The sequence below is a fragment of the Talpa europaea genome, assembly GCF_964194135.1.
Source record: "Talpa europaea genome assembly, chromosome: 10".
In the NCBI taxonomy this organism is placed as follows: Eukaryota; Metazoa; Chordata; class Mammalia; order Eulipotyphla; family Talpidae; genus Talpa; species Talpa europaea.
In genome coordinates, this window is record NC_140077.1 from 87,082,950 (window position 1) to 87,095,478 (window position 12,529).

The following is a 12,529-nucleotide window of genomic DNA, read 5'->3' on the forward strand; positions in this document are numbered from 1 at the left end:
GTGGGACTGGAGGAGGATGTGAATTCCAGAAGGCCTGGTTCCCTGAGGGCCTTCAGTATGACCATGTGTCACAGTCACTGATAGTCTTAACAAGCAATACTCACAGATTTTGAAAGTTTTCACATTTATTATCTCATTTTGTTTAACAATAACCCTAGAGAAACAAACAACAACAACAACAAAAAAATACCATCCCTGTTTTACAAAAAAAAAAAGACCTTGGCTCAGCTATAGGGACACATATCACCCACTGGTAAGTGGTGGCCTGGAGCCATGAGCTGTGAGTCCCAGGCTGTTCTTGTAGATCTCAGCCACCCCTGGCCAGCACCATCTCTGTTACCCAGCTATGACTTCCATGTCTGATCATTCTGGGTTTTAAAATTTTGTTAACGAGGTCATTTTTCCAAATATTTTCTTTTCAGCTTAGATGTTTTGATTATTTGGGGAGAAATGCAGCCAATTCCCAGTGACTTTGATATTTTTACTGCATTACTAGTAAAGCTTGTTTATTGGGAAACAAGCCTTAAGTAAACCAAAGAGGCTATTTGTCAAACCTTGAAAGGAAATATATTTAGATTTCATGATGTCCATAGTTGCTTCTGAAGACAAGCTTTTTTCTGCACCCTGGTGCCATGACCAAGTGCTCAGCCTAAAACTTCCAAGCCCAAGTACCTTAACGCATTTATACTACTGACTGCACAAATGTCAATACTAACAGACCACAACTGACCAACACAACTTCTATCACTGCGGTAGAGTTGAGTTGGGGGGCTTATAAATAAAAATTTATATTGAAAAAGAATAATCTAGAATTATTCTCATTATTGCTTGTAATTCCTGGATACCGGAGATGAATCACAAGCAGATTGAGGTCAGATCAGGCTCAGAAGTACTAGCTGTGATGCTGTTAACATGGAAATCAATGGCCTAGGAAGAGAGATCCAGGGAACTACCATTATCAACTGGAATCTGCCCTCCCCAGAAGAGGCCCTCACCAGGGAACGCCCTGGTGGGACTCCTGTCCTCTGGTCCCATAATCAAGGCCCCCAACTTCCAGGGAACTCTTCTCATTAGGAGCCCTGGCTGGCTGGGCCTTGGATCCATTCCCTTCACCTTCCTGGTCACTTTCCTTGTGTGGAGAGAAGGAAACATTTAATTGTAAATTCAATACCCTGTGACCTTCAACCCTGCCCTTGGAGCATGAGAAACAGTCTCAGGGGTCACCCATTGACCTTTTTACAAGCCAGCATTTGGCTTTCTAACTTCACAGGTGTGAGGCAAATACAAAGTGTCACAGGGTGGGCACATTCGAAAATTAGTCAGTCTGACCATAGGAACTCAGTGAAATTGTATGTGGTATGAGATTACCAGGTGGACAAATGCTCTTCACTGTTGGCCAAAGCAGGAATGACCACCCTCCCATCCCAGGGCCCTCAATGTACCCAGCAGGAGATCACATACCTCATTTTGTGTTCGATAGTATTGTTTTAGCATATACTGATACTTGGGTTGGTTAAGACCAAACAAGACAGCAAATCTTTCACCAAGGAAGTCACAAGCTAGAAGAAAGAACAAGCATTTTGGTAAACTGAGTTCATAAGTAAACTTAGAGTTGGCTTTAGTACCAACTCTAAGTGCCAATAGTTTAAACTTCCTAGAAGTGATCTTTTACGATACATAACATCAAGGCTGACAAGAGATTTCAACTGGTCTGGGGGCCTCGAAAAATTCGAGAACTCAAACTTGTTAAATCTTCTATGTTCACATGGGATCACATCTAAACTCCCCTTTCCAGATGACTATCCCAGCAGAGATCTTCAGATTAGAACAGGTGCAGCAGGCGTCCTGAGCAATGAGCATCAATGCTGCCCATCCCCATGGGAATTAATTAATCTTCAGCGTTAGCATATTTCAAATTATATCAAAAATTTGATCTAGCATTACCTAAATGCATGTCAGAAATTCTTCCAGACAAACTCCCCCTTAGCAGTTTAAAGCCTGCCTGGTCTGCCTGTAGTCAGAGTAGCGAGGCGACTGGCAGCCTCAGCATAGCATCTCTGATTGTTAGAGTGGACAAAGGTTTAGCTTGCATAATGGGTAGTTTATTCCATTGAAGAGTTGACTCAAAAAGGATTGCTTATTGTCTTCAAAAATTTGAAGTTCTGCCCCATAAAAAAGTAACCCAGTTTTTGGTTTTGGAAACAACTAAGATCAATAGGAAGAACTTTAAAGAAGACAAAATATAAGTTTACTAACAAGAAGATAGAAAAGATGCAAAGGTTTGTCAGAAGATGTGAGTTCTGTGCATCGAATGTATAAAAGCAAAAAGCTAGAAATGATCAAATCATCACTTCTTCAGAATGTCATGGAGTATATTAATTATTGGCAATCCCATATAACCCTGAGGATCTTTCCATCTTAATTAAAGACAAAAAATAACCTTACTGGTACTTACTTGAAAATGAGATGCTTGCTATTCTCTTTGTCCAAAACCATAGGTAGGGTCCCCATGAAAGTTTAGACTGGAAAAAGAGAGAGAAAGAAATCAAGTTAGAGTAACTGATATAAAGAGTGGTAACTGAAGGGCCTCCCTGGTGACACAGGGGTTGAAGCCTGAGCACTATCAAGCTATTAGCAGCCACTGCAGCATGAGTTCCATCCCAAGCCAGGGAGCTGACCCACACAGCACAGCAGACTTTTCCTTTCTCCCCCGCTGCTCCCCTCAGCAGTATATTTCAGTAGCTCTGCCTGTTCTGCTCCTCACTCTGTCTCTGGTGAATCCTCTCATCCTCTGTACCTCTGGCCTACACCCCAGTTCTTGTATGCATAAATAAATAAAAATAAATCATAAAAAAGAGTGGTAATTGCAGTCTTTCATTTAGAGATTTCAAAAAGCTTATTCCATTTTTGCTATTAGATGAGAAAACTATAATTATCAAGATTTTGAGCTGACTGTTCAAGTATCTAGAAAGGAGAACAAAGAGTTAGCTCAAAACTGTATCTTCTACAAATCTGGTATGACTTCATCCAATCCCTTATATTCACTAATATAATATTTTAAGCTTACAGGGTCAAGTGTTGTATCCATTCTCTCTTGGTTTTCTTCCTCTTCCTCTGTACTATATTCTTCCATGATGTCTCCATCAACAAAATGGATGATTCTTTTGGGAGTAGTTCTTTTAGAAGGGTCACTCATTTCTAGTTCTAACTTCTGGATACTGTCTTTTCCAGAAGAAAACAAAACAACTAGTAAGTTAAAAATAAATTATCTTAGGGCAAGTTTTCTGAGGTAGTATTTGTATAGCAGAGAAGGGTCTAGTTATCTTCAGTGGATGGTAAAGACAGATATCAGAGGCAGTCACAGCTGTGATCTCATCAGTTCTTCAAATCCAAGAGAGGACTGTTTAGCTCTGTAGCAAAAAGCAGAAGAGATTCAATAAATAGTGGAAATGTGAAATTTTTGTCTGCAAACAAAATTTTAGCAGGGTTCTCTCAGCCTCTACTAATTGTAAAATCCAAAACTTCAAATAGGAAGGGATCATAGTAGCTTCAATCACTTCAATAAATATTGAGAGGCAGTACAGGTAATGGCTAAGAGTATACACACTTTGCAAAGATGGTAAAAAATATTTGGCAAGTAAAGGACTTATATTCAGAGTATGTAAAGAACTGCTACATTTCAATAGGTAACAAGCAATTCAATTAAAATATAGGCAGATGATTTGGATTTTTTATTGCCATTATCATTACTAAAGAAGATTTAAACAAAATTTGTTAAACAAACTTTGGAAAAGATGCTCAATGTCATAATGCAAATTGAAACAATATTGAGATATTGTGCTCATGAGAGGGCTAAAATTGAAAAGATTAACAATGCCAAATGTTGAGGAGTAAGTGAAGTAACTGGAACTTTCACAATGCTAGTGTAAAGGCAAAATGATAGTCCATTTGGATACAGTTTGGCAGTTTCCTAAAAGTTAAATCTATATCTACAATATAAATCTTGTAATTCCATGTTCTTTTCAGTCCTGGGTCCCAATTCCAATGTGAGTCAGGGGAGGGTTGAAACTGACTATACATTTGAATGTATAGCAGTCTTATAAAATTGAAGAGTAAATGAGTCAAGATACTGAAATTTACAATAATTTTTAGCAAAATTTCTAATAGCTAACAAAAAAATTTTAATAGCTAACAAAAGTTAGCTATTATTAAGTACTCATCATTTCATTAAAAGTGTATGTGTCAGACACTAATATGGTAAGCACACTATTGTCTTAATTAAAACACTATATTTTAAGATTACATCAGCAAATATGGCTGGCTGAGCTGATATGGAAGACTCCTCCTTCCTGTTCAAAAACACAGAAAGTCTAGATAAAATAAACAAGCAGAACATTAAATTGGTTTGCATTAAAGAAGTAAGTAGCAGAGAGACAAACAGAGGTGGGAGGTAGGTTTGAAAAAGAACTGAATAGAAATTCCAGAAATGAAATATATAGTGAACATAGGATTTGTTGCGTGGAGATTAAACATAGTGAAAAAAATCAGGATATCTCTGATAACACAGGGTAGTGAAATTTGTATTCCATTAACAGGAAAGAAAAGTTATGCAATAAAAAAAGCAGATGAGAAATTTCAAAATTCTAGAAATAAATAGAAACAATGGAGGAGGTTATATAAAGTTGTAATGGCTATGAATTTTCCATATTTGAGGTAAGACACAAATCTTCAAATGTGAGTAATACAAATAATACTAAGAGGAATTAGTAAAAATAAAATAAAATTTAGATCACAGAAATCTGTAAATTCATAGATGAGGCATATAGATAACTCATAAAGAAATATCAAATAGACCAGACTTCAAACTAGAAACAACAATTGCAAAACACCTAATTATTGCCAAGAAGAGTTCAATGCCCACCATACCAAATATTAAGAGAGTTAAAATAACACAATTTCAGACTTACAAAAACTGAGAGCTAACCATTCCTGCATCTTTACTGAAAGATAATAATATCAGACTGTATGTCAACAAAAAGGAAACCAAACCCAGAAGTAAGAGCTGGATGCAAAAAACAAATACATATGCATGAGTATACAGAGCAGCAAATCTCAATAAGGAGGAAGCCTGAAAAACTCTGAAGGGTGCAGTATAGAAACAGCAGCATAAGCTATTAGACCACAAGAGCATAAATACAAGGAACCAACCTCTTTATTGTCCTGGAATACATTGGATAGGATAGTTGTTAAGTATGCATGTTAAAATAATATAAAGGTAACTGGAAAAATAATGGAATTAGAATGCACAGCTTCAGAACCAGTAGGAGAAATAAAAAAGGAAATAAGTAATCAACCCAACAGAAGGTGAGAAATAGAGGGGAAACAGAAAATGCATGATTAATGAAACGCTAAATAAGTTATCAGAAATACTTCTAAATAAAGCAATAATCACAATGAACAGAAGTGAATCATGTCACATACTGCAAAGTCTAGCAGACTGAATTTTGCAGATATTTAAGGCAATACAAGCATGACTGAATATACACATGCATAAACAAACATATTTATGCACATATGAATAAATCAGCAAATCTTATTGGTGCAACACTGGATTAATGCCTTTGTCAATGATTAAATGTGTCATCTGGGGCAAGTGATGTGGCACCTGCCCAGCCCTGAGTCCTCTGAGTGGCATTTCTCTCAACGACTTAGTGAAAACTGTCACAAAGGTGCCTCCGGTAAGAAATAGGGATCATTGTTACCATTTAGTTTTGATGCCAAAGAGCCCCCCACCCCAGATCACCATTTTAAGTTCACATTTAAGACCAACAACATGCTAAGCATAATACTGTCATCTCACTGCCAACAGAACACACTCTATGCAACAATAAAAAGAAAAGTACTTTCCAAAGGAGACTCACCCACATAAGTCCTCTACTTTTTCTGCAATGCTTCAGTTATGAAAATAGTGCAAAAAATTGTTTGAAAGTAGTGCAAAATTTGGAGCAAGAAGTTGTTTGGTAAATGAGCAGGCAATAAGGCGAGGCTGAGCCATCCCTCTTCCCCAAGTCTGCCAATGCAATTGTGTATCTTTCGGGCGGGTTGTGTTTGAGTTGTGGGAAGTCAGGGTGTATTTACACACACAGCATGAAACAATCGGTGGCCCTCAAACTAATCTTCACATTAGAATCACCTGGGGGTCTCTTAGCTCTTCCAAGTTCAGGCCACACCCCAGACCACTAAGTAACAACCCTGGAGACAGTAGCTGTTGAAACACTCCAGGTGGTTCTGATGGAAGATAAGAGCAGAAAAGTTGGAAAGGAGGTGCCACAAGACCAGAAACCTGGTTCAGGCAATGCCAGGAGCTGGAGGCAAGGGTGGAAGGGATTAACATAGCCTTAAACCAGCTATAGAAATGAAAACTCCAGAAGCCAACTGCAATAGCTAGTAGCAGACTGCTATAGAGAGTATCAGGAGGCGCAGAGGGGTGGGGTGTGGAGGATAAGGAATTTGAGGGCCTTTGTAGAGACTCACTGGTCCTTACAAATCAACCTAGTCGCATGGAGAAGTAATTAGTTTAACAAAGGTTAACAACTGCACCAGGGACTGAGCCCCTCCCAAAGAGAAGATTATCAGGGTGATTTCTGCCCTGGCACAGGCAGCAACCCTTCTGCCCACCTGTGACTCTGCAGGTGCTTCTCTTTGCCAACCTTTTGCAGAGCAGGGGCAGCAGCCCTTCTGCCCACCTGTGACAGGTGGCCCTGCTGGTGCTTCTCTTCACTGACACACTCCCTTTGCTAAACATCTCGGGCAGCTCCTCCCAAGGCTGCCCACCTGTGACTATGCAGGCCCCTCTTTTACCAAACATGTCCCTTTAGGGGGCAGCTCTTTCTGTCTGTGCAAGTATTTTTTATCCTTCCCTTTTTATAATAAACCTGCCCTTTTGGTTTTGTTTTGTTTTTAAGATTTATTTTATATAAGAACTGGGGTACAGGCCAGATGTGCAGGAGGGTGAGAGGATTCACCAGAAACAGAGCAGGGAACAGAACAGGCAGACTGACGAAATACACTGCTGAGGGGCGCAGCAGGCGCAACAGGAGAGGTCTGCCATGCCAAGTGGGACCCTAGCCAGCCCACCGGGATTGAAACGGTGCTGCAGAGGCTGCTGACAGCTTCACAGCACTTCGCTCAACTGCTCAACTGCTCAACTGCCTGAGCCACCAGGGGAGGCCCAAACCTGCCCTTTTGGATATAAGGCCTCTGTCTCTTGGAGGAACTCACCAGTGCCGCAGAAAGGGGAGCTCTAGTGAAACTTCCCAGAGTTAACCCAAGACTTGGGGACGGACGAGGGATGGCTCAACCTTGCCTTATTGCCTGCTCATTTACCAAATGACTTCTTGCTCCAAATTTTGCACTACTTTCAAGCAATTTTTTGCACTTTTTTAAAAATTAATTAATTTATTTATACAAGCACTGGGTACAGTCAGAATCACGGGAGTGTGAGAGAACTCACCAGAGCCAGAGTGGGGAACAGAACAGGCAGAAGAACCAAAATACACTGCTGAGGGGAGCAGCGGGCGCAGCAGGAGAGGTCTGCATGCCATGTGGGACCCTCGCCGGTGGGTGGGGATCGAACCGGGGCTGCAGAGGCTGCGGCAGCTTCTCAGCCCAGCACTCAACAGCTGCACCACCAGGGGAGGCCCAGTTTTTTGCACTATTTTCATAACAAATTAAAGCATTGACAGAAAAAGTAGAGGACTTATGTGGGTGAGTCTCCTTTGGAAAGTACTTTTCTCTTCCACTTTCTGAACCCAACATCTCCAAAACTGACCTCAGTCTGATGCCCAGGCAGGTTTGGGCACAGGAAGGAATTTGGGAAAGAATGTGGCTTTTAGATGAACAGAGACTTGTGTTTGTGATTTGCCATGCTGCCACCCAGCTAGTGCTCTGAAATCTCGTCTACGTTTTTTGTTGTTTTTTTTTTCCTACGAGGGCTTCTGGCTTTCCGCTTGCTTTCTGGTCTTTCCTGCCTGACCTCGACCTCAACTTAAAAACTTCAAAGTTTAAGAATAATGCCTAAATCATTACAATTTTCTCTTCTCAAAGCCATCTCTCAACTCATACATTTCCAAACCAGAGGGAACAGAGACACACCCCCATCCACCTGTCACCCCTATTATAAACTAACATTTTGTTCTTCATGATAACCGTGTAGTACATTAAATTCACACATGCATGTTTTAATTCAGAGGGCTTGGGCCTCCCTGGTGGCGCAAGGAAGGGGTTAAGACGCAACCTCTAAAGCTGTCCACAGCTGCTGCAGCACAAGTTCAATCCCTGGCCAGGAAGCTGACCCGCATGAGGCAACAGACCTCTCCTGCCTCTCCCACTGCTCCCCTCAGCAGTGCATTTCACTCAGTCTGCCTTTTCTGTTCCCTGCTCTGTCTCTGGTGAATCCTCTCACCTCCCCCACCCCATACCTCTGGCCTGTACCCCAGCTCTTGTATGCATAAATAAATAAATCTTTAAAAAAGTTTTTTTTTTTTTAAATTCAGGTCATAAAGGAGAAGGTGAAGAGAGAAAACTAAGTTGACTTAGTGAGTGTTTTTCTGCCACCTAGTGGAATCTTTGGAAAGTGCTAGGCAAAATTAATCTTAGTCATCAGAGCTCGTCATGTGGTGGGGCTTAATACCCAAGAGTTTGGAATCTATTTTTATTTATGGAAACTACCAAGCATTGACAACTTCACAGCAAGTATCTTGACATGGATGTTTTGTAAGTGTTGTAAATGACCTTTCAAAGGGCTACATAGTCCCTAAAACATGACTTTTATCTCCATTTAATTCTTATAAACACCTCTTTGTTTCTTAAAAACCCCAAATCTAGGTTATCATGGAGCACTTTTAAGTATATAATGCGATTAATAGGCCATACAATCTCCCTGACCTTTCTACAGTGGGGTACCCCAGGGATTGGTGATTGAATCTTTTTTCATCTACTCCCTTAACTGCCATTTGGTTCTACCATTTTAAATACTCCCTTCGCACACTCCTATGTCCAATACTTTTATCTCTAGGTCCGATTCTTTGATTCAACTGCCTACTTGATGTCTTCTCTTCTTGGATGTCTGATAGAATCTTGGTCTTGATATATTGAAATCTTTGCTCATATTTTGTGCTCTCTTCCTTTTTTGTTCCCACCAACCCCCCACCACACTCTTACATCTCCACCCCTGGCAGTATTCCCACTTCAGTAACTTCATTCTTTCACTTGCTCAGACCAAAAATGCAGGAGCCCTTCATTCTCCTTTATCAGATGTCACATTAAATCCATCAGGAAATTGTATTCATTATTTCTGGAATCCAAATACTACCCCATTCACTACCAACACCCTGGTCTAAGCCAAGGTTAAGCTTCTGTGAAAGCAGGATACGACACCCAAAGCCCCACTTCACAGAACAGTATTCACTCCTGGTTTCTCGAGGCCTGTCACCTGAAACTTGCCCACTCCCATCAGTTACTGCCTATTGGAGTGAGGAAGAGTCAGGGCAAGCAGGGTAGATTGAGGAATCAGGTGAGGAAAAAGGTGATATACAAAGCACTGCTCCTCCTTGAAATTGATTAGGACCTGGCAGGATTTTATGTATTTTCATTATCAAACTGAGTCTCTGGCCCCAATCACCAGGGCTCAGCAACATTACTGACATACTTACCTCACAGGGGTGTTGCCCAATTCTCCATCACGGCAAATGTAGGAAATTGCCTAAAATTCTGGAGGTGGCATGTGTGGTAACTTCAGCCACCAAGAATCCTGCCCAGCTAGCCTCAGACAGCCAGGATCAACTGCTTAAGGCAAACTACTTGAGAAGCTTCAAATATACAATCTCAATCAAGTGATTGAGCTAACACTATCCCCATGGGGCACACCCAAGGTGTCAAGTGCCCACACCTACCTCAGGCACACCACTGGCACTAGATACATTGAAATGCATGCTCAAATATGGCTTCCTGTTCTATAATTCAGAGGTATTTTAATCCCTTTAATAAATGTTTTATTACTGAAACTTTTAAACAAAAATTTAAATTCTAACCATATTGTTCAAATATGAATGTCTTTAGACATAGTTATGGTAACCCAAAGTGACACAGCAAATTTATTTTTATGCACATTAAGAAAAAAGAAATGTATTTTCTAAAGCACAAAGACTGAAAAATAAGGAAATGTATTTAGAGTTTTATCTGAATACATTTAGATAGCACTGAAAATGCCATCTTGTTTCCAAAGTACAAAGTTTTCTACAGTATACTATAGTGCCAATGATAAGCTCTCTGGCTTAGTGTACAAGACTGATTGTATTGCTCTGGATAACTGAATGAGATATATGGTATATACAACCAATCAAAATCCTACTTTGAGATTAAGAGATGATAGGTACTAGAAAAATGTAAATAGAACCAAAAAGGTCAAGAGAATTTAATATTTAATAAACTCACTAACATAAAACTACTAGCACAAATGCTTGTCATTTTAAAATGTTACTGTGAAGAATTATGATTTTGCTTTGCATTAAATCTGTTATTGGCTTAATAAATGTAAAAACATTTATCAACAAAAAAATCCCAGGGACATTGTAAGTGAAATACCTTTATTTTCATAAATAAAAAGATAATTCCTTATACAAACACCTTTTAGCAGAGTATGTTAGCTCTCATTATGGGTCTAAGTATGAAATGTACACAAAAGTTAACACAAATAGTTATCTCTAGATCAGTCTCATGCAATCTCTTTACACTTGTAAACTTTCCAAAATTTCCAACACCATTTCAAATATTATGTATAATGGGATATTTAAGTCACAAAATTTCACCTTTGCTGAGTCAAGAGGATATTACTGCTTATGTCAAAGTTACCAATTACTGATTTAAAGTAATGCCAGTATTTACCTCATTTTACAGAAGCACTGAGCAATTGTTTCCATTGCTGATAAGGTGGTATCACAAAATCCACAAAATGTCAATGTGAAAATTTAGTTAACTAGGTTAATAAGCACTAGTAACTAAAAAAAGATCCTATAGTCAGAGTAATAAGCTGGCACAAAGTACTGTTTAAAGTTTTGTCAGTAAATGGCATAGAGTAAACAAATGACTGATTTTGTAGTAATGATCACACAAAATACAGTTAAACTTAAATTTTTTTTTTGGATACAGCAAAATAAATGTTCAGATATCACTCCGCTTATTCTGGAAGCTGCAGATTTAAATATTAAATGCTATATTGCGAAGAGTAATTAGCATTTTCACATATTTTTTAAAAAAATCTTAGTCTATGTAGCTTTTTATCAGAGGTGTAAACTATGATTTATTATCATTTACTTGAACAGAATATTGATTCAGATAGGTATAATCTATTCTTCATAATGAAATGCTTATTCCTATTTCAACACTTTATGTGGATTTACAAATTTTTCCCGAGGCTGCTGCGTGGACTCAGTGGTTTCTCTATGTTGAGAGTTCAGCACAGTGCCTGACACGTTAAAACCTCTCAAAAATAACTATTATCATTCCTATTAAGATAAACAATCCCTCATTTATAATAGGAATGAGAAAGGTAGCTAATACTTTTGACTAAATAATCAAAAGATGATAATCCTAAAGATGTATAACTTGTGTAAAAGTATTATGCATCCACTATTTCCCAAGTTTGTGTTTATACTAGAACTAATGGTTTCAAATACAAGCTATTTTTAAAATCATACTGTATGTTTTCTAAGTTTTTGCTACAGCCTTTGGCCTAAAGCAATACCAACTCTGAATCAAAACGTGTATTAGAAAATCATATAAAAATAATGTAAGCTGAAATCAGGTAGCAAAGGCATTTTACTGTAACTTCTGTGACAAAGTAGTGTTACCAGTGTAATTCAGGACAACCTATCTTGTTTAAAGTTTTTTTCTTTATATCATGCAATATTTGACTTCTGCAAAAACATTTTCTTCCTTTCTCTGTTCTCACATAGAAACACCAAGAGCTGTTAGAAAGTTCTATCCTCTAGGTAAAAAAAAAAAAAAAAACATTAGAAAAGGTACTTGTAGAAAATCTCTGAGCTGGAAATGAAGAGCAAAGCTACCAAAAAAGAGCATTTCAATGGTCACAACCTCCCTATCAACACTCATTTCTAAGGGAATTCTGGAGTCTAACATATGTAAAGAATGAAGATTTTCTGACCCTTAAGTGACTTTTTTTCACCAGAAAAGATAAGGGACTCAGAATTAACATAATAGTGAGGAGAGGGAAAAACTGTCTTAAAAACCCTTTTTTCTGTCATTCTCTGCTATCAAATAAGAGAACAAAAAATAGAAACAGTTTTTGTGAAGACAGAAAAACCTACCTGAAACCACATGATTCTGACCTATATTAACTTGAAATTTATTACTACCCCGAGTCTGGAGAAAAAAACAAACCCCATAAATACCCTTAAGAGGCACCATAATAGTCTTTCAAGTGTTATCCTGAATAAAAGGAGTCTGAACA

At 38.7% G+C, this 12,529-nt stretch overlaps 1 protein-coding gene across 1 annotated transcript; it reads right to left on the reverse strand.

Moving 5' to 3' along the window:
* Positions 1–991: 991 nt before the first annotated feature.
* Positions 992–6,868, reverse strand: FAM177B (family with sequence similarity 177 member B; the record flags this gene model as incomplete). The annotated part of the gene is made up of 5 exons (XM_084245557.1): positions 992–1,129; positions 1,462–1,559; positions 2,456–2,522; positions 3,068–3,246; positions 6,679–6,868. 5 exons carry the CDS (start codon positions 6,866–6,868, stop codon positions 992–994), a joined length of 672 nt encoding a protein of 223 aa, XP_084101683.1.
* Between the last annotated feature and the right edge of the window lie 5,661 nt (positions 6,869–12,529).